At 44.4% G+C, this 23,016-nt stretch overlaps 1 protein-coding gene across 2 annotated transcripts; it reads right to left on the bottom strand.

Annotated features, from left to right (window-relative positions):
* Positions 1-447: 447 nt before the first annotated feature.
* camsap3 (calmodulin regulated spectrin-associated protein family, member 3) lies at positions 448-23,016 on the bottom strand. Of its 2 annotated transcripts, none has more exons than XM_030789790.1 (17): positions 22,542-23,016; positions 16,041-16,306; positions 10,096-10,236; positions 9,326-9,412; positions 8,019-8,157; positions 7,775-7,914; positions 7,543-7,636; positions 7,234-7,273; positions 7,034-7,086; positions 6,702-6,774; positions 4,456-6,544; positions 4,248-4,372; positions 3,634-3,908; positions 3,430-3,523; positions 3,182-3,300; positions 2,895-3,013; positions 448-2,725 (listed from the first exon to the last, which is right to left on the bottom strand). In XM_030789790.1, the coding sequence occupies exons 1-17, from the start codon at positions 22,672-22,674 to the stop codon at positions 2,423-2,425; spliced, it is 4,290 nt and encodes a 1,429-aa protein (XP_030645650.1). In that variant the 5' UTR covers positions 22,675-23,016; the 3' UTR covers positions 448-2,422. The 2 variants fall into 2 exon arrangements, with proteins under 2 accessions (XP_030645650.1, XP_030645651.1); XM_030789791.1 differs by having other exon boundaries at positions 4,248-4,369.

Genomic DNA, 23,016 nt, shown 5'->3' with positions numbered 1-23,016 from the left:
CATGAACAATATGGGAGATGAGAAAAAAAAATTCTACCAACATGAACATGGAGACAAAGTAAAAGAAAACATACAAGAATGTCCAGCGTGTATTCTACAGTATGAAATGAATGAGTGAATCAACACCGAAACCAGAACATAAATAATAAAATATGAATCAAAACAATAAAAAAAAATAAATTGCAGCTAAATATTACCCAATAAATACACCTTAGAGTGACATGACTTTCTACAGGAGAATTGCACAGAATCCAGTTTCAGCTAACCATCATATTCTCTCATGTGGGTTAAACACTCAACAAACATCCAACACACAAACACACACAAGTCTCCCATTCATCACAAACTTACATGTCATTCATTTAACAAATGTGTCTTCTTTACAAAAAAAATATTCACATCATACTCTATTAAGTACCTCATGCTTTTTTTTTTCTCTTTCTTTATTTTTTTGGAGGCAGTTCGTTCTCTGAAACAAAGACAGGAAACAGCAGCCTGACTACATGAGTTGCTCTAGTGCTTAAATGAATAGCTAGGGGCCAAGAAAATGCCCACGTGGTTTGAAAAGACAGGGTCTTAATGGAGAGGCCAGGAATGGCTAAGGCAAAGTACTGAGCCTAGTTCTGGATAAAGCACTACACCATCACTGAGGCCCCACATCATGATCCACCACCAACAAATCAGCAATTAAGAAAAAGTTGAGAAAAACTTCAAAGGTAAAGAACAATCATTGTTTGAAAGCTGTGTGAGAGTGTCTGTCTGTGCTGACACGCAATACTTTACAAAACTACTTGTTCACTCAGCTCGTTCACTCGTTTATTTCACTCTAACTTTGAGGAAGTTCACCAAGATTTTTTTTTTTTGTTTGTTTGTGGACCACTTCATTTTTATTCACTCTCTCCAGCTCCCCTCATCTCTCTCACACACACACTCACACAAGCACACAACCTCTAGTGCTGAAGCAGCCGGCTATCTTATCCACAGCTTTACCAAGTCCTCTCTCCACTTTATACAAATCATTGTCAAAAATTTTTAAAAGAATCAGCGAATAAACAGCATTCAGAGACATTTTTCAATCATCAATCTTTTTTTTTCTCCACACAGTTTTTTTTTTCTTTTTCCAGTTTGAACTACAGAGAGTATTAAGACTTCCATATATTTGCAGTATCATTTATGAAGATGACGTGTTGCTCTGGCATTTTTATTTTTCATTCATTCTTAAAATGAACTGAAACTGGAGATGACAAGAATGGAAAGGAATAATGCATAAGCCTGAATTGTCTTAACTCTGCTCACCTGAGGCTTGTGTGATCCATTAAGCTAACATGTCAAAAGTTGTGTATATATATTTATAAAAAAAGAAAACATCCAGATGTCTACAATTGACTTAAAGTTAGAGCAAAGCAGTTGCCACACCTGCTAATGAGGAGAGGCAAACTCTAAGCCAACAGTACAGTCCTTCACACAATTAGGCACTGTAGTAGGATCCAGTACCTGTGCCCTCTGTAGAGCAGTTCTGAGTGATAAGCCCCAGCTCACAGGACCAACTGGCCAATGACGAGAGGGAAAAAAAAAAAAGGAACAACGGGAAGCCCATTGGATGGGTTGCGCCCTACATTCATTGAAGAGCTGGGATAGACTGGTTTCGGCTGGGATCTCACGTTACAAGTTAAAGAGTTTATTGTCTGAGCTTAAATGGAGGGGGAAAAAAGCCCTAGATAGGGTAGAACTGTAGGATAAACAGAGACCCAGTGTATATGACAGGATAGAAAGACAAAAAAGGGAAGAGGGAGCGCGGTAGAGTCAGACGTCCTCTGCTGTGATGGTATTTTCTTGGAGCAGCGGCAGTGGGCCTGCATCCCTCACAAAATTCTGACCACCCAAAATTCACACCGCTGAGAGTGTTAGGGTGGCCAGATGAGGGGAGGCCTAAACGTTTACCTCATTCAAAGACTTTCAGCAACTAATTGCCAAAAATATTATTTTTCATTCATTTTATTACTATTGTTTCGTTATTTTTATTTCATTTTTTTTTTTTATACAGTTGTAGGAAATCAATTTGGTTGTCCCTTTCCTCTTGCGCCACGGCTTTTTCAAAAATGGCTGTAGTGTTTTCTGCCCAGTCCTCTTCGGCTTGGCCAGTAGCTACAGCACAGAGAGCCACACAGCCGTACAGGTGCTGGGTCCTTGGTTGAGCTTCCAGTTTTTTTTCTCTTGCACTAGGGGTCCACTTTGAGACCTCTTTATTTCTTCTCTCTTGGTTCATATTGAGGCGTCTTTTTAGTGGCCAATGTGAATTATCCAGCACTGACCTAGTGATGTGCCAGGGGGAGACAGAGAGAGGGAGAGAGAAAGGGAGAGAGAAAGAGAGAGAGAGAGAGAGAGCTGGGATGGGGGTATGGTGCAAGTTGAAATGCACCCTTTATTTTGGGGTTCCAGGCTTTTTGGGCGTACCAGGGCGCTTAACCTGCCACAAGTGGTTGGGGATGGTGAAGGCGTCTACACTCATGGACATGGTTTTGGACGGGATGGCGGTGAACTGTTTTCGGTCAGAGCTGTACTTGTAAATGGATTCCACCATGGAAGGGCAGATGATACGTGGGCCAATACCCGTCAACCGAACCATCTCTTCAGTCTCCGGGTTCATGGTGTACACAGCTCGGAACTGACAGCTGGAGTCTCGGAAAAGAATGAGGAAATGGTTTGCATTGCTCTTCTCCATTTCCTGAAGCAAGGAGGACAAATGACAGAAAGTTAGAATGTGTGAGAAAAAAGAAAGTGTAAGAAATTAGCAACAGAGAAATGAACAAAGCGATAAAACAGCTCATCTTACTAACTGCTAAAGTATATTAACAGTCTGAGGTCCAGAGGTTGTTGACCACAAGGTGACTCACCTCTATAATCTTATTTTTTTGTGGTTCATTGACCTTGCCTGCCAGGCAGCAACGAGAGATAGCATTGTGGATGATGAACTTATTGGACTTGAAGCTTGGCTCTTTATAAAGTTTTGGCCCTGAAATGCAAAAAGACCTTGACAATTAAAGTTTCCGTTATCTCACCTTTCATCAGAAACATTATCAGTGCAAACGGTAACACATTATTAAGTCTGTGACACACATTTATACCGGCTGAAGACTTTGTACTGTAATCAATCATGAGGAACTAAAATAAAAGACATTACCAGTATACTCTGGGATAGAGGCAGGAGATGAAATAGTGGATGCATTTTCCCAGTCCTTCTCTCCATTCTGGGCTGCAAATCGACCAGGAGACATGAGTCTCGATGGCGAGTGAGATCGACTGGGGGGGAGAGATAGAGAGGGGGAGAGGGAAAGAGAGAAATGTTATTAGAGCTGAAGCTATGGAGAGAGAGAGCAGGCTCCATGAGAGGATTATCATACAGAGGAAAATGAAACTGCTGATGGTTACCTAGGTGATTTCCTGACAGTCAGAGTCCCACTGTCATTAGCCATAGAAGACAGGTTTGTTGTGGAATGGGAATAGACTTTATTAAGCCGGGAGCCTGAGGAGGAAAGGTTTCAGAAGTGGTTACAAATAGATTCTGGTAGAAAATTCTGGTAAAACTGTCTGAAAAAAAGGGAAAAAAAGGAGATTAAGGATGACTAATGTTACCCAGGAGGCCTTTGGCTGGGCTACGGGAGAGGACGGAATCATCTCTGAACACGGTTTTGGGTCTCTGCTTCTTAACCCCTCGGACAGTGGTGGGTTTCTGCCGCAGCACCTTGTCCAGGTCCTCCATGATCTTAAGTTGCTGACGGCGTTCATATTCCTGGCGGGTGAAGTTACCTCTGCGGTGAGGCGTGCCTTCAGCTGGAGGGGTCCTTGGTGGTGGAGGAGTCCTTGGTGGTGGAGTGCTTGGAGTCTGGGGTCTCTCTTCAGCCACAGACCTACAGTGAGACAAGAACAAAAACTTTAGTCAAGCAAGAAGAACCAATTCACACTATTTACACGAGTAAAAGGATGACTGAATGGTTTATCAGCAAAAACACATAATCACATATTATTCACATAACCCTGAACACAAGATGAAAATCTATCTGCATGAGCACTATGAGTCTGCACGCAGTACTGTGGAGGTGCTTCTTCTTTTACATAAGCATTTCTACAGACCAGTAACTCAGCTGACAGATACATCTCAGTCAATAATCTGTGTAAGTGTATTATTAGAAAAATATGGGCTGATATATTCCAACTTAAGAGACAGTATATCACTGGGACTATCTTACCTTGCCTCCCTCTCTCTCTCCTGCTCTAGTTTTTTTCTCTTCATCTCCTCTGCTCTCTTCTGCTGTTTCTCAAGTAACGCTGCCCTCCTCTGGGCCATCTCATCCTCTGTTCGAGCCTCATCCTGCTGTAAAAATTTTTTTTTTAACAAGTTACAGTTATTCTTCCAACAAAGACAGATGGATGTTTGACTGTACTCACTAAACCAACCTTGAAGAAGAATCCAACTCCACCCCTCGTCTCTGGTTCTGTCTGATCACTCATTGAGTCAGAGAACATATCAGGCCCTTGCTCAGGTTCACTGTCATCTCCTCGTAAGGACGACAAGGAAATCTCAATTAAGCTGTTGCGCTTGCCATTGAAGACCGCTGCGGGAACGTCACTCTCAAACGAGCATTCTGAGGGTGCTCCTGAGCTGCCGCCTCCAGCCGGCCGATCCTTCCTGGCCAAACCACTTTGAGAAGAACTCCTTTCCAGGTCCAGACTAAAGAGGGCATGCTCTTCACTGGAGCCTGCATCAGAGGAGTTGTCCTCGTGTGGCCGGGGTTGTGGTCCAGCTGAACGCGGCTCAATTTGACTGGCAGGCATACCGATGCTGAAAGAGGAAGAAGTCTGCACCTGGCATTGCCATGGCGACACCCTACGCAGATGTGGAATGTTGTCCACGTTTTGAGGGGGTGTCAGGACACGGGTGAAGGTAGGCACCTTGAGGTCCACTGGCCGGGAATGATGTTGGTGTTTGGGGCTTTTGGGGGGTGCAGACTGAGCCCTACGGTGGGACACCTGTGGAGATTTGGGGGGTGTTGTGAGATTGGAGACCTTGCGGGATGGAGAAGGGGAGGAAGATGCAGAGGGTAGGTCACGAGTTGTCTCACGGGACATCCGTGCTGGAGCAGGGGCAGGTGGTCTGGAGTTAGGGCTGGAGCTGGGTGGAATTACCCAGGCCTGGTTGCTAGGAGCAGGTTTCTTTTTCATTAGCTGACCCTGTTGCTCTGAGAGGCGTTGCATGTCACTCTGTAGGGAGTTGAGTGCCGCACTTAGCTTTGACACAGCATTATTATAATCCCCTAGTGGAGCTGAACTTTTCTCTCCTGCCTTGCCTGTCACTGCTTTCTCACCAGTGTCTTTTATAGCAGCTTGCTTATCCTGTAGGGACGTAGGTTTGACGTTACCCTCATCCTCCAATGATGGGAGCTGTTTCTGTTGCTCATCCTCTTGCTCCTCTTTCTCTATGCGTGCCAACCGCTCCTCCAACGAAAGGCGGCTCATGTCCTCTGCTGTAGAGGAGGCTCCTACCTCTCCCTCACCTGTCCCTTCTGCATCTTCCTCCTGTTGCTCTTTTTTGAGCTGTAGAAAGGCACTTTTGCCCAAGCGCTGTCTGTGTTTGGCAAATATAGCTTCGATTCGTTTCTTTTGAGCCTCAATGGCTTTCCGTTTCTCCTCTAGCCGTGCCCCCAACTCGGACATCTCTGAGGTGAGAGCTGGGCTTTTACCTGGGCTCTCCTCCGACTTCTTGGCCCAGGTGGTCATCTGCGGACTTTGAGGCTCGCTTGGCTTAGTCTGCTCTGGGACCAGCTTCTTTTTGCGCTCTGCGAAGCTGGTCATTCTTATTCCACTGTCTGGCGTATCCTGGCCATGAGACCTGACAGGGCGTACACTGCTTGCTGGAGTGGCGGGGGTGGAGTGAGTTTTGGGCAAGTCCTCTGAGGCATCCGAGTCCACACTGCCGTCTCTCAGAACAGAGTCATCGTCACGAGAGCCTTCGGATGTGTGTCTGGTGCGACCGGGCTCCCGGGGCTCTCCCGAGGTCCGGTAGAACATTCCTGAGCGGGATGGGGCGGAACAGCTGAGGGGCGGAGGGGCGCCGTTGTGTCTGGCGGTCCCACGGTCGTCCGGTGAGTGTAGGTAAAAGCCGTCGGGTGCTCCATCAGGATGAAGGCGAGGTTCCATTTTGCTCTCGTTGTGGATGATCTGCAGAGCCTCTTCAATGGTAGGTACCTCCGCTGTCTCACCTTCATCCAGGCCGTTCTCTTCTGCCAGCAGAGGAACAGGGGGTGTTTGGGTGGCCCAAGAGGCACGGTGCGAGGGCAAGGGCCCATTGGGGCCTGGAGCCTTGCTCAACAAGTGGCTGAGATCTTCGGGAGGGGTGTAGGGCACATGGCTCATAGTTTGGCCTGCTGGGTTGAGATTGTCCGAACTGACAGAGCGAGTTATGGCACCTATTGGGTTTCCCATCACTATGTCCACATCACTGTCCAGACCAAAGGGAATACTGAAGGATACAGCAGACAGAGGACGACTACAGCAGGACCAGGACAGGAGAACAAACAGTGTTAAGGAGAGAACCCATGAGAATAAACAGCATTAAACAGAGAACTCATGAACTACCTGCTGTTCAAGGTCAGAATTAACGGAATTACGATGTGAAATAAGGCAAGGGGAAAATTTGGCCCTACCTGAGAGGTTTCCTGCTCCACGTCCTCCCAACCCCCTCTACATGAGACATTGAGGTAGACTGGGTCAAAGTGCCTGACCACATTACAGCAAACACACATACACACACACACACACACACACACACACACATAAACAAAGACAAATACATACACATAAATGAGCACACATGCATATGGATACAGTGCAACACAAATACAAGCATTTTCTTCAGTCGACAAACACTCACGAAGATGTACCACACATGTCATGACATGTTACAATGAAATACATTTACACAGACACTGGAGAGACAACAGACCAATGAAGAGTGGAATAATATTAATTTTCTCACCTGGTGAAGGAGAGGAGATTGGCAGGAAAGGTTTTTTGAAGATGGAGGGAGAGCTACCACATTGAAAACAAAGGAGAAAAGATCACATGGCAGATAAGAGAAAGAATGTACTAAAATCAGTAATTCACAGTGTGGGAGAGGAGAATACAACTGGAAATTTCCTATGATGAGGATAAGAGCTTTATATGTTGTGACAGTACCTGGACCCACTGGTGACTCCGTCATTTTTTCCAGGAGTTTCTAAAGAACAGATTTCATATCAACATAATGAATGTACAAACAAAACAAACAATACACGTTTTAACAAAAAGACTGAATAAAATGTATGAAGTTTCCTTCAAAAGACATTCCATTAAAAATATTTATAGAAATTTTTATATATATATAGATATATATACACACACACACACACACACACACACACACACACACACACACACACTTTTGGGGGAAAAAAAAAAAATCACACAGTACAACATTAAGGAAGAAAACACATTAAAAACACCCACCTGTCAGCTCCAGAGCCTGCAGGGGCTGAACAAACTCAGGCTTTTGGATCTCAAACCAGTGCAAAAGCTCTGCCAGAAAGCTCATCAAGTTAACCTGAAGAGTGGATGCGGTCATATTAAATACACCATGCACTCTACGCACTTTCTGCTGTATGTATCACACACCAGTAACATCAGACACAGAATGGATGAAATAGCAGACAGGTTGAGATCATGAGGTGGTTCTTAATACCTGAAGCTCTGCTGGGCTGTAAAGAAAGTCCTCCAACACTAGGGGGCAGCAGCTCTTCAAACAACTGTCACAGAACTCCCGAATCAGTTGCAGATTGTATAAACTGTCTGCAACTGACATGGATTCCTTCATACAAACATCTGAAAGGGAATGAGAGTAATTACAGTGAATGAAGCCACAATTTTGTAATCCTCAGTGGGCAGTGCAGATGGGATATGGGTAAAACTGAGGGGTAAGCTGTTACCTTCTAGTCGCAGTAGACCAGGGCAGTAAAAGTGTATGACTGCAGCAACAGCACAGCCGTTTGAGAGGTCTTTCACTTCATTCACCACAGGAAAAGTAGGTCTCTGCTTGGAAAGCATCTTTTCCTTCCTGTACCGGATCTACACAAAGGAGAGGGAATACAGTTACTGCGTGTGTGTGTTGTGTGGATGTGTGTTTGCATAAAATGACTTCTGACTATGTGTTTTCTGACTGACTGATTTTATGAAATGCTTGCTGAGGCACACTGATATCAAACTAGTAAATCTGGAAAAAGTGAATGGATCTTATAAATAAAATATCAGACTTTACTGGTAGTCCCATTCCAAGAAAGAGTGATAATCTCAACACAGAACTCAACACGAGAGCAAAGACAGAAAATAAAGACAGAGCAGTGAGGAGGGGGGGGGAAATGGTGAAGGAGACTGAATTGAGAGCAGAAACAGCAAGGACATTGTTGGTAGAAAGTGGGGCAGCTGGGACACAAGAGATGAAAGTTAAACTTCAACAGGTCAGACCACGGAACAGAGCCAACTGTGTGGACTCACAAAACCTGATATAGCAACACCTGACACACCCAGCATCAAACTGTCTGACTCAAGCCAACTCAAACCAAAACATCAGTGACTTCACATTTCGGGTTCAACGAAACTCACATAGTGACAGTTATAGCGAATGCCATTTTGATTCACTACCGTTGTGAGCCAAGTGTTAGGAAACAAAATTCATGGTTGAGAGTCTGCTGTGTCTGCTAGAGTATTTGCTCTAATGACATTAAGTGTATGCTTAGCTAAACCAAGTGCAGAAAAGCAAGATATGCTGCTAGAGTTACCAAGTATTCTATGCAGGGAGGAGAGAATATTCTGCCCGAAAGACAATAAGGAGCAAATGAGGAGATAGAGACAGAGGACATAGAGAGACTTACAGGAACAAGTTTCCAGTACCAGCGGGTAGGACACTGTCACAGAGGAATTGGAAGGGATGAAAAGGAGGGAAAAGGAGAGAGGAAAGAAGGGAAGGAGAAAAGAGGAAAGGATAGGTATTAAGGAAAATAAAGTAGAAGAATTGTAGGGGGGAAAAAAGCTGAGCTGTAAGGAAAGCACAAGTATTACAGATGCGAGGGAACATCACATACATAAGTGATATGGGAACATGATACAGCATAAAAGAGGAGAATAAGGTTGAAGATTTACATCAATACAGTGTAGAGGCATGTGCGCTTAAGCATGTGCATTTATATACTGTGTGTGCATGTGTACGTGTGTGTTGTGTGTGTATGTTTGGCCTCACCGAGGGCTGTACTGGCTGTGGTTCTGTACTGTTCTGAGATGGGTCGCTCTGTGCACCCTCTGTATGTTCCTTCAACTTCTGATTTAGCTGTGGAACCAACCAAACAAACAAAGCTTATATAACCACGACTTAATATGAAACAGTTTTGAATAGCAAAACCCACTCACAACAGAGGTGCTTTTACTTTTGCTTTTTCGTTCTGGAAGAGACATGACAGTTTAATTTGTTATATAATGATTTGAGGAGTGGTTTAATGACTTAATGATGCGCAAGTGAGTTATGTTGTTTTTGTCCGTTAAAATTATGATGAAAATATCTGTTGGCAGCTATTGTTGACGAAAAGAACAACTTGACGAAAATTCTACATGGGGGTAGTGACAATAATGAAATTATATATTATATTAGTCTGACTAAGCAAAGGGTCAACTGATCTGTATTATACGTATGCAAGTAATGTCTGAAGACGCCATTACAAACTAATATGATCTTTTCATTTGATGGAAGAAGTGAGATAAGAGAGAACTGACAGAACTTTGTCGCTTATTAGTTGATTACAATAAATTGGATTATAGTCATTTTTCTTTTTTACTAGAAGTGATTACAATAATATGACTAAAATGTGACCAAAACACAAATATGATTTTTTTCTAAAGGTTAAGCTCAAACCTAAATCAAAAGCAGGTGGAAAGCCCAATACTGCTGGTAGTGAGTGCATGTACCTGTCCCAGGTTGAGTACGGTTGGTGGTTGTTGGTTGTTGCGTGACCTTACCATATTGACCCAGTATAGCAGGGCACTCTCCCAGTCGGGCCTCTCTCCAAGCTGCTCTGCGCTGCCGATCGCCCGCACGGCGCTCACTGTCTCCATGGCAGCCATCGACATTAAGGCATCTATCAATGCCAAGTGGGCACTCTGCAGCAGTCAGAAGAGGGGGAAAAAAATAAAAACAACTGTCAGAACGTGAACAAAACCCAGCTGACGTTCAGTGCATCAGCTCATTGGGGATAATGTAATAACGCTGTCTAGTGACATTTAGACTGGCTTGACCCAGCATGGATCAAGTTAATGCAGGAAGCCTTGAAATGCTTTCTGGAACACACACGCACATGCACACACACACGCGCACACACATGCGCACACACACGCGCACACACACACACAGACATGGAAAAAAAAAAAATCAGAGTTACAGTCTGCCACTAGATGTCTCCAGGGACCAGATGCAAATAAACAGATGAATCAACAAGAGAGAGAGAGAAAGAAAGTGAAATGAGCGTGTGTGTGTGAATGAGCTAGTGAGAGAGAGAGAGACAAAGAGAGAGAGGGAGAGCAAGAAAGACAGAAAATTTGCTTAAGTTTAAGTGAATAAGTGAGCGAGTGAGAGAGGAAAAAGAACTGAAAATTGTGCGTGTGTGTGTGAGTGAGCATTCTCTGTGAGGTAAAGTAAGCTGTACTTTGCAGTAAAACAGAACTCCTAACAAAAATGCCGATAAATCAGCAAGAAAAGTCTAAATAATACATTCTCTGGGACCAGGTTCCTTCAACAGCCTAACGCCCAAATGGTTTAGAAATCATCAATCACTCTATCCCCTCCCTGCCACTGCTGTTCTGTTCAATCTTCATCTTTCACTCTAACTCATATGCACTAGACGCTAGGATACAGTGCAGCACTGAAATGAACTCACAAGGGACATGAGGCAGATTGCACTCTGTTCTAGAACCCTATGCATCCCACATCTGAGTTTCTCTCTGTGTGTGTGTGTGTGTGTGTGTGAACAATCAGGTTCATATCCCATTTTCTTTGCAGCCTTTCCACAGTTACTCTTTCTGACGACAGTTTCGTGACCAGCACTGTCCTATCTGGCTGCCACCTCGGTTGCTCAAGTCCAGAGGGCATCACCTCTCCCTAAGAAACCATTATAGTGAGTCCAGTAAGGGCCAGAGCCCATTAAAACCAGCCCAACCACATTAGCATCTCAGGCACACAGAGCTCCATAAGCTCCGATAAGAGGGTTAGTCCATTAAGTCCTGTAACCATGCACCGCTTTCTACACACGCTTACCCTGTCCCACAGTCTTACCTACAGCTGCATGCCCCGAGACTACACCAGAGACATACCAGGGGTGCAACTGTGCTTATGTACCTTCGGTTTACAGGGCTTATAAGCAAACGTCCACCGGAGACGAGGGGCGTCGATTTTGACCCAGTCAAGAAACCACGAGTCGTCTCTGACAGGCAGATCAAAATCTACTGGTGGCTGAAGATGTACCATCAAGAGGTATGAGTGTTTAAAGAGACGCTGAAAGAAAGGTCTGCCTGATTTCCTTTAGCAGTCTGTGTGACTGACAAGCAGAAAAAAGACAGGCCATTTACTTACTAAGCCCATGCAGCTGGAGAGCAGCCAGCTATTCTACAATGCACTACATATATATATATTCACACAGAATCAGGCTTTGTTTACAGATGTGAGTACTGGCTAGGAGAAAGAGAGAGAATACACAAGGTTTGTTATCTGTGTTGTGTTATCTCTGCCTGTGCTCTGTGTCCCGAGCATAAATTCTTTCTCCTGTCCTCCCAGAGTCTGTGTCATTACGACACAGTTCAGTGCCTCTTGCCTCCACCTCCTCCCTCCTCAGTATTGGCTAACCACACAGCTTACTTTTCTGTTATAATCATTAACCCTCAAAAAAAAAAAAAAAATGGAGGACGGCTCACGAGAGAACATTCCCCAGTCGGGACTTTTCTCCGTGGCACAGAATCTGATCCTAATCTGCGCAAAGCTGGGTCTTGCCCTGTTTTTTTTTTTGTTTTTTTTTTTTTTAAAAACCGATCGAACTTTGAGCAACGCTTTTTCTCTCTCACCACCCCACAGCTCACGTTTGGCATGTGTGCTCTGCCTCTCCGGAGCGGTTACACACTTCAGCAGCAGCGTCTCCTTTAGAGTCAACTAAACTGCTGACTTTTGCACACTGTTGGGGGGGGGGGGGGTGGGGAGGGGTTTTCAGCCAGTGGCGCCCTGTCAGATAGCATTCTCATTCTTGCCTGGGACGGCTGGCTCAGCCAGGGGGCCATGTTTTTCTGCTGCTAAGCCTGGCTGGTTGGTTGTGTCTCTCCTGACAGCGTGCAGGTCTGTGAGGACAGATGTTCCAAACAGAGGGGGTTAAAGGATAATGCCACACTGTTCACTGTCCTGTGAGGCTCATAAGGAGAGCAGAGGCACTTATAAAGTGCATAATCAAGTTTGGATAGAAAAGAACAACACAAACAAGAGTGTGACACAGAACAAATCGCTCAGTCAGCTTTGAACATACAGTTCAGAGTCTATCCCTGAGACAGACAGTACAGAGAGATAAACTCTTACAGATGGAATGAGAGAGAGAGAGAGAGAGAGAGAGAGAGAGAGAGAGAGAGAGAGAGAGAGAGAGAGAGAGAGTGAGGGGAGAGAGATAGAAAGAGAGAGGCAGAATGGAAGAATAGGAGTCAGGGATAGGAAGAGGTTTTGGGCTGAGCTGCACAGGTCACAAGGCCTGCTCTGTTGTACGCGTACAGTAATTATTCTGAGGAGGGAGTGGAGAGCAATTCACGACAAAAGAAAGGAATGAAAAAACGGGGGTGGAGGGAGAGGGGGTGGTTGGGGGCTTGGATTTCCCGTCCTGAACTCGCTAAGCCAAATCACAAGTTTCTCTCTAATGAGAGAGGAGCAGCGAGGACCAACCCTGGAACACAGAGCACAAACAGCCTGCCAAATCGCCATAACAACCAGCCATGACCCACAATGCACCTCCCACACCACAGTCCCGAGCTCCAGGGCGCTGAAAGCTTAACTGCAGCATGGAGTCTAGAATCCTGGAGGTAAACACACACACACACACACACACACACACACACACACACCTCGCAGGGCAACAAACAAACAAACAAACAAACAACATTAATGAGACTTGCACGTCACTGTGCTCATCACAACAAACCTAACAAGCCCTGAGAGAGCCAGCTCACCACAACAGCAGCACAGCTAAGCAACGATGGAGACATATCAGAAATTGTTGTGGTGATTATGCAGTAAAATCAGATGCTTAACCCAACCCCCATGCCCTGGCCCTCCGACTACGACAAACAGCAGGGTCAGTGGGGGGGGAATCCGTAGGGGGTGATTTGCAGGAAACCCTCTCTAACAATCTTGGCTGTGTCGACTGGCCCCCCCCGTCTCTTTGTCTGGGCAGAGATGCGTGTAAAAATACAAACGACCAATCTGCAACAGTTTAACAAACCAACCAATCCAGATTGCTCATATGCCACACTAATCAAAATGGAATGCTGAAATCTGGAAAATTCTTCTGTCAGCTGGAGACAGCTGTTAAAGTTGTGCCACAGTCAAAGCAGAGGCAAACATTACAAAACGATGCTACGAGACAATTTTTTTGTTCCGCGTCTCTAGTGAGGTTTATTTGTACCGATTCAAATTTAGGCATGCTCAATTAGACAAAAATTGCTGGGAAACTCTTTCGCTGTGACAAATATGTATAAAAACTACCTTCAGCTTACAGCTGAACGATGTGGCACAGAAGCATTCAATTAAAAATGCAATCAGAGTTTGACTTCCAGCATGCAATTTCGGTATGATTAGTTATGGCATTCTTTGAGCAATTTCCCCTTAGTTAATACAGCAAATGACACTGAAGCTCTCGGGGGAAAAAGCACACCCTCCTGCCTTCAGGCCGACGTGTTACAACTAACGTCATGTTGAACATGATGAGAGTAAAAATATGGTGACAGCGAGAGGCATGTCACCTGTAGGAAAGGGCTGACAAAGGCATCCTACGGTTTTATGAGTGTGGTGTCATGCAGTGTATGAGCGGTAGATGTCACGGTGCTCATCTGGTAATATGCAGGGGAATGATGACGTTTAGTCTGGATCACAGATTATCGCTAATCTTCACAGATCTTTATCCTCAATCTGAGGAGTGCTGATAGAGGGGCAGGGGCAGGGGTGGGGGCGGGGGGTGGGGGGGGGGGGGTGGGGGGGGGGTGTGTGCGCTGTGGGACAAATGTGTTACAGTATGATTGCACAGTGGCCTTGAGTTATCAGGTCTGGCTGTGTCTGGTCCAATCATGCTTCTATCTCTCCTCCATTCCCAAAATTCAGGGTTCTAAATTTCTGAATTATTAAAAAAAAAAAAAGACTGGGCACTAGGCCAGTAAACACCAGAATCTTTTTATGGATTCATTTAGGAGCACAACCCATCAATCAGTACAGATAATGTCAAAGTTGAATCAAAGTTGAATCAATGTATGCTCTTACTGGTGTGTGTGTGTGTGTGTGCGTGTGTGTGTGTGTGTGAATGCGTGAGGTGCAGACAGAGCCTGTGTAGCTTTAGCATATAAAAAAACCCCAGCACTGCACCAGATTGCTGTTGTTCCAAAGCCGTGTGCTGGCTGTGACCCACACTGCCGTTCCATCCCTCTAATGCCTCCACGTGACCCACTTTCCTCTGCTGCCCACAGCACCAAGCGCTTCCCAGAGAGCTCAGATATCACCGCCCAGCACCAGAGCTGCAGCCGCAGCCGCAGCCAAAGGAGGAAAAAAAACCAAAACAAAAAAAAAAACACCACCACAACTGCCCTCAGCTCACAGCCCCGGTGCTGCAAATGTCAGCGCCGTGGTACCAGACTGCGTGCAGAATTCCCCACAGTCACCGAGCCCATTACAGCAGCACTGGGATAGCACCTGCTGCCATGACCACCACACAGAGCCAACCAATCATAAAACATCTGCCGCAGCTTCATGTTAAAAAAAAAAAAAAGTGTTGTTTGCTGGGGAAGAGCTTGATAAAAGTCAGACTATGGTAAATAACAACACTCTGAGGGAAGAGAATGAGTCAAAACTGAATTAGGTCACCACAGGAAAGACTAAGGAATGGATTAAAGTCATACATGTGCAGCTTTTAGTTTTCAGTGTATGATGGACTGACATGAAGACCACATTTTTATAGTGTTAATTAAAAAACTGCAGAGGTGTTTGTCAAAATGAACAGAGAGTCAGTGGTGGCTGTAGAAGGAGCCTTGCTGGGGAGAAACAGAGGAGATAAAGTGCTCTGTCAGTTCAGCATCTGCTCTCTTTTGTCCAGTTAGTGTTTTTAAGCCAAAGCCCACTACCCTTGTGCTGACTGTCAACATCTATATTGTCTTCCACAAACCATCTAAACAAACAGCCCCCCCCCCCCCCCCCCCCCCCCCCCCGGGATTACAACACAGTCATATCCAAAACTGCCTTGTCCTTTACAGCTGGACCTGTTCATCCGGAGGGATTGCTAGAGTGCGGGTGGGGGTCTTTTTTTTTTTTTTTTTTTTTCTTAATCCCTGGGATGAAAGCATAAGCAAGTCTCACCCCATTTTAGCCTGCTCTACCCTGCCCCGCTCCACCAGCACACCAACCGTCTATCTCCATCCCCGGCCTCCTAGAGAGCGGAGCCCTTGCTGAGGGCAAAGAAACAATCCCTGGATGTCCCTGCCGAGCTACGGCGTCGATAGCGGAATCGATTGTGACTTTTGGAGCGTTTCCAGCGTGGCCCAAAACAGGTCTGGTATTCTCAGATGTGAACCAGTGGTTTCCGCTAGCCACACATATTCAATAATTCACAGCAGCAACCCAATCAAAACCAGCAAAGCCTTCCACTCCTGCTTCCCAGTTTGCACTGTGACTATACGAGTCTTACCATTTTGATGGGCTTGTGCCGGAGGTCAGCGTCGGTCACGGGGGCATTCTGGTCTTTGGGGGTCAGACCTTTTTTGCTGAGGAGCTGCAGAAGGGCGGCATTGTCTTTAGGAGGTCCGTCGACTCCAGAGCCTCCTCCGAGTAAGAGAGCGGAGGTGCGGCAGTAGAACTCTGGAGAGAGTAGCAGACTGGTCACAGGGGGCTTCAGGTGCTCCTGCTCATACTGGTCACAGTAGAAGGGGTCACGGAGCTCCACCGGAACATTCTCTACAGAGGGAGGGAGGGGAAGAGAGAAAGAGAGAGCGACAGAATTGAAAAAGACAGAATAATGTACATCAATGCAACCACATGGGCCAAAAAACAAAATGTAAAAAAAATAAAAGGTTAAAATAACACAGGGATCAGACATACCAAAGTTTGATACTACATGATGCATGAACTGTGGCGTGAAATCATAAATAAGAGAAAATGAATATTAATTAAGGAGTCAATTCAGTGTCTGATATCTCATGAGTGAAGTGAACACATGTAGAGAGATGCTTACTCAAACAAAACCCCTCTTCTTTACCCTCAGGCAAAAATCATTTCAACGAATGAGCAGAGCATGGGTTAAACGAAGCGTGCATGTGTGTGTGTGTGTGTGTGCATGCTTTAAAGGAGGCACGCAACTAAATTCAAGAACGAGCGCATTGTCATGGTTGATATTACATGGCATGACACACTGGTTCCAATTTCATCTGACTGAGTTTCCAGCTCTGCCCTTTCCCTCTCGGCTGGGAAACTCCTGGGGGTAACCGCGACATCACTCCCAGCTTTCTGGGTGCAAAAGCACAAACGGACCAATGTCCCCTTCCTCTCTGGTCCCCACATTCATTCAGACACACAGTCCACACAACCATTACCGTCTGAAACATATGACATCCAAACAGAAAAAAGAAAAAGAGAAGGGAGATGGAACTCTGGTTCAGGTCTGCAGAACAAATGAGTGCCAGGTGTTCGGATCTTTTCAATGTGTTCTGTGTTCACAAGTACAGTGGTGGGAAGTCCAACAGCTTGTGTTTCACAGACACAAGGAAGAGATATTTTGAGGCTCTGAGGCGTATTATCAGCAAACTGTGGGCTAAAAATGTAACCCGAACCATTTTACCAACAGGGAAACAATGACCCACATACAGAAAGATCCAACTAAAATGCTCCAGTCTTGACTATGCAGAGCAAAGATGTGTATGCCATTAATTTGAATGGGCAAACTTGTGTGGTGGAGAGCACTTGGTTTAAAGCAAATAAGAGTTTCTGCAAACAAGACGCACAAAACCCCATGGACCTGAAACATATATCACACACACACACACGCACACATACAAACACACCCATTGTCAAACAGGTCTTTCAGCATTCAAAGCCAATCAAAACCAACAAACACTTCCAGCAAACCCATTACATATCTATGTAAGACTACTGCTAAGAGACTACAAGAAAAGTTCTAAGACAATAGCGTCAATACAAAACAACTCATTAACAGAGTGGATGATAAGCACAGAAAAATACTGTGGCTCTCATTTTCAAAGAGGAAGCATGCCATGCCATAGAAGTAAATAAAAGAAAAAAGAAGAAAAGAAATAACAAAAGAAAGAAATAACAAAAGAAAAAAAGTTCTCTCATACCCTATTAGTAATTTTCAATATCCAGTTACTTTCAAGCACCACTGTCAGGAGATCCTCTTAGACAAAAAAAATAAATAAATAAACAAAATAAAAAGTGTGTGTATGTGTGTATTCTCTGCCTAAGAAACAAAACAGGCAGAGACCAAACTTTTGTGTGTGAACAACAATGAGGTATGTCGTGGTGAATCAAAGGGCCAAAGTAACAGGTTAGGAGGGACATTTATGTACTGTCCACCAGCTCAGCATGACATGATGCTTAAACCCACAATGCAAAGCAGGATGCAAAGTCCTCAACAGAGTCTGATGAGTGCGCTCGATAGAAGCTTCATTTCCCTGTGGGACGGAGAGTAAATGAATGACCGGTCTATGCTGCACCTTGAGGGAAAAACAGGAGCAGTGCCTGGAAATAAAGAGGACTGTTTGAATCTAGGCCATATTCACCAGACCTGGGCCTGGGTATTTGTGCAAGCGTAACACACACGTGCGCCACCGTCCTCATAAGGACAAAAGTATGGTACAATGGTCAGTAAAATGAGAGAGATAAGGAGAAAGTGAGAGAGTGTGTTAAGTCAAGAGCTCAGGGAATTAGCGTAGAGAGCCTGATATCACCAGACACTGTTACCATCCACGTACCCTCAAGTCATTTATTATGACAGCAAACACCAACTCCTTACATAAACATTACCTGGAGCTCCATCTCCTCTCTCTGTCTCTGTCTCTGATACATATGCACACAAAGCTTAACAGCTGACTGAGTTTCACTGTTAGAAATCATACCATCATTTTTTTCTGAGTAGTTTACATAATTTGCCCGAGTAACACCAGGGACTTCTAACAGATGTTTTTACAAGTCACCGTCAGAATGGTAAATAAAGAATAAGTCTAGGAAACCATGACTGCAAGTCAGAGACAATGTCTAAAAGTTCCATTCATCCCGTCGAAAAGCACTCGACTGATCATCTGGGTAGACACGCGAGTCATGTTGGAAACATTACTGCTAAGTAAGTTATCAAAACCTCAATGCACAGAGCTGTGTCACCGAGCTAGTTAGAGTGATATCTTAAGTAGCCCCATAAGAGCATTCTGTAAACCTATCCTACAGTGGCTCTGTGAATTCCCCTTTAAACTAGAGAAAGCTGACCAGCCTCAGAGTTCAAGAGTGTTGTCATGGGAACATTGAACATTAAGTCCACTTTGTTTTGATTAACAGGCAGTGCATTGGGCAGAGGCGGAGAGAGTCAGTCATTTTTCTAGGGAGGTCCTAACCAGAGAGTCTTGGTACAGTGGCCATCAAAGGAGGAAATTCAGGCTCATGAAAACCTCCAATATGCAAAGATATACCACAATAAACCAATCCAAACAAAAGCCATTTGTATTATTTGGCTCAGAAAGGAAAAAAACAAACAAAACAAAACAGTTGCAGTAGTAGCAGGTTGCAGTTACTTGACTCCACTCTTCCTATCATTCACTTTGTCATTTAATACCCAATCAAACCAAAGGAACAAAATACTCTCTTTCCCTCAAAATGTTGTTTTTAAACAACAACAAAAAAAACCCTCATCAAGACTGGCAATGGATCTAAATATGACGTCATTATAAACACGAAGTCATTTTTTTTTTCATATGGCAGTGAAAAATGAATGTATTGTAATGTATAGTTAGGCATGGCTGGTTCTGTGGTTCTAAGGGCATTGTTTTCAGATGGTCAACCCATCCCCAACAATTAGCGTGAAGAGGGTGTTACCACACACCCTCTGGGTGAGTCTTCACCGAGACAATTAAACTTCACTTTCAACCCTAAGGTTAATCTCTCATGGCTGGAAATATGAAGAGATTTACTCACTTACTTTCGTGCACTGAAAGCCATGAGAGCACATTTTTCAGTGAACGATGGGCAAATGTACAACTTGAAATGAAATCATCAGTGTGTAAACATAACCAGTGAAACGCCACACAAACCGACCTTAAATCCCATCACAGCAAGGAATTCCTACTGCCCACAAAGCCCCTGGGCCATGCAAGATGACACCCGGACGGCCTTTAGCCTATAATCTATCCTTGGCCTGAATTTCCTATGATACAAAGAGCATAGTAAACAGTAGTTTGCCTGTAACACTCCCAGAACAATGGAAACAGAGACAGGCCTTCCTCAGTCCCTCCTTACCTGTTGACTCAGTGCACTGACAAAAACACACACTCGCTGATGTGGTAAGAATGACTAATCATGACAACAAGCTTAAAGGATCACCACCAGCAGCTCTGTGGTAACGCTGAGCAAGTGAAACAGGTTTCTGATGCACTAAATAAAACTGAGAAAAGGAACCTGAAGTCACTCACAGGCAATGGAACATTTTTATCAGTGGACTTCTGTCTTAAAAAAAAAAAAAAAATCAGTATAAGGAGTGGGGAGGAGATAAAGGGGAGATGATACACCTCCCAATATCTCTTATCTGTGGTTGATATTGTTTCACTATATGGACATGAGACAACTAGCAACTTATCTAAAAAAAAATTAAACCCACTGGAGTCGGGCGAAGTTTACAGAGGTTCACTGTTTGAGCCACTACTGTTCAGGAAAAGACAGAGAGTGATTCTATTGGCTTTCTGTATGTGGCAGCTTACGACTCAATGGAGTGGTTATAATAGCAAGGCTCTGCAGATCTAAAAAGAGAAAAGCTTCAAAGAATACAGCTCTATAGTTCAGACTTCATCTAGTCTAATGATTCTGGCCCACACCATTAACAGCTGTCAACAGAATCAAAAAGTCCAGGGGTGACAGGACCACAAGTCTGTAGCGTGGCAGTCCTTCTTCAGTCACTGCGTTAATGCAGAGTGACCTTATTCTTACTGTGCTGAATCTCTGAGACCAGGGGCTTTCAGCTCTCTGTTACAGCCTCAGCACAATTGCTACCCCTCTGTCTGCTCTGAGACAGGAGAACGGATGATGTCATCACGTTCAGAAAGGAAGATAACCGCAGCTTTAGCTCAGCAGGACAACACACAGCTACGGAGACACAAACAAAGAAAGACAAGCATGTCCACATAGGGAGATATGTGCAGAGACTACCCTTCCACTGACTCTACCCAGTCTTGTCTGATGTGTCTCCATCTTAGCTAGGTAGGGAATGGGTGTGTGACTTTAAGCGGGAGGGTGTGGCACCGGAGCCGGCCGCTAAAGCTCGGAGCGAGACGCGACCGGTGCTTTGACACAGCTGCCTGGTACCACCAAAGTCACTGACTGCAGAACAAATGACAGGTAAGGCAGGTTGTTAAACACAACCCAGTTTCTGCCACGCCCTTGCCAAATCCACACCGCACAGGTTCAAATTTAAAACCCATCTATCTGATATGGGAAAAGTATGGACCAGGGGGAAAAAAAAAAGGCATGGGGAAAAAGTATACCATGTTAAAACTATGAATGGACAGTTTATTAAATTCATAAGGATGATATGGCTACACCTATGTTTACATAGTTATTTTTTTGTTTGCTTTAATTAAGAACATTCAGCGTGAACTCTAGTATCTTTGCCCTTGAAGGTGAAGTTTTATGACGTCTGGGCACGTCCTACTCTAGAGCTGCTGTTCCTTTCACAATGAAAGGAAAACAAAAAATAAAAGGAAAAGTATGCAAGGGAATAAAGGAAAGGACTGCAAAGTTATAATCTGAATTAACAGTGACTCATTTGGTGAACACAGAGGAGCTTTCACAGGTTTTCACCCACAAACAAGCTACCTTTTTTTCTTTTTTAAGTGAACGTGGAAACAATATTTAGACCTGAAGTTTGAGCAAAATACAGGCCACTGACCTGTTCTAAAGGTACAAAACAGGACGTTTCCCTCCTCACGTGTCCCTGACAGGCCACTACTGTGTCAAGCCATGTCAACATTTGAGAGTTAAGGGGCCAGAAGTTAAAACCAAAATACTAAGTCATATTCAAAACAAACAATTTTGTCCTCGCTTTTAGAGAATCAATGCTGAACTTCCTACCTAGCTCAAAACAATACAAGGAAATCAAGGAAACCCATGGCATGATCTTAATAATTTAAGAGGCGTAAATGAGGCTGATTTAAAAGGATGGTCGCACTGCTCTGTAAGGGTTGGGCTTCTGCTAAGGGCATTTATTCTGTCTTCAAGTGGGTGTATATTAACAAAAGGACTCTTATCCAGACAGACCGAGCGGTTTCACAGCAATAACGTTCGGAGAGCCCTTATTTACATTTGAGTGAAACAGAATATATTTACACAATAGGTGGTGAAACCAAAATAAATCAATAATTAAATGAAAACGCCGTATTTACAAGAGCAAACAATTGCAAGCAAAACATTTAGCAGTCTTCAAGAAAGGCACTGTGTACGCAGCTATCCTCAGGCTTTAAACTATGAAACGAAATGTTCGTTACTTGTCAAACCGATATTACTTTGATACTCGATAAAAATGAATCACCATAAATCCACGCCTGCGCATTAAAAGGCCGAATTTATTGTGTTTAATCTAAGAAATGGGGGTACAAAGTACACTGCTAAACGCAGTTATCTGTTTGCGTGTGCTACACTGTTTTTAAAATATGATTTATGCGGCAGTGCCGAGGACTGAGCGAACAGTCATACAGTGGTAGGCTAGGTCCAAACGAAAAGCTTAGCACGCATGCCTCCCCACCTTTCATATGGTCTTTGTGTGCCCAAAAACGCTGAGTTCACATACGGTGAGCTGTTCACCTTCATGCATGCTTTTCAATGCAGTGACAGACACAGAACAATGCTGGGATATGGCAAAGAGCTGAGGAAAACGATCATATTTTGTATCGTATATGAAAACACAATATAACGATATCCATACCTGCATTGCCGTACGATTTTGCCAAAAGCCATCCCACACTGGCGCATATCTTGGCTCTAGTGAAATCATACTGATCCAATGGTTTTATGTCCGGGACCACAAAAGTCTTCCTCATTGCATTCGAGTCCACCATAGCGAGTCCACAGACAGGCCGGAATGTGGAAAAAAGAAGTGAGGAGGTAGTGCCGTAAGGAAAGAGGAAAATCAGTCAGTCATCTTATTCGTATTCCACAGCATTTGAGCTGTGGAACACGGATATCGGTTAGCGTTCTCACGGAAAGCAGTATCCTCAAAAAGGCTTCAAAATCACACTGCCTCTCCTCTTGGTCCTTTCCCAAACGTCCAGAACTAACAAGTGGTTAGGTAGTATGGTTCGGATATCTTTCCAAGCACAAAATTCATCGGCTTTCCTGTTAAAGCTTTATTATTTTTTGACCCCGTTCCACCACCCGCATCGTTGCGTATTAGAGCGAGG

This window comes from Chanos chanos, chromosome 13 (genome assembly GCF_902362185.1).
Source record: "Chanos chanos chromosome 13, fChaCha1.1, whole genome shotgun sequence".
NCBI lineage: Eukaryota > Metazoa > Chordata > Actinopteri > Gonorynchiformes > Chanidae > Chanos > Chanos chanos.
The sequence above is the reverse complement of the archived record's forward strand: the minus strand, read 5'-3'. Positions and strand labels throughout refer to the sequence as shown.

Coding starts and splice junctions, on each gene's coding strand:
- camsap3 (XM_030789790.1), bottom strand. CDS start 22,674: ATGGTGGACTCGAATGCAATGAGGAAGACTTTTGTGGTCCCGGACATA. Junction 7,637..7,774: donor ACAGCCCAGCAGAGCTTCAG/GTATTAAGAACC, acceptor TCCACTCTTCAG/GTTAACTTGATGAGCTTTCT. Junction 4,373..4,455: donor GAGTTGGATTCTTCTTCAAG/GTTGGTTTAGTG, acceptor AAATTTTTACAG/CAGGATGAGGCTCGAACAGA.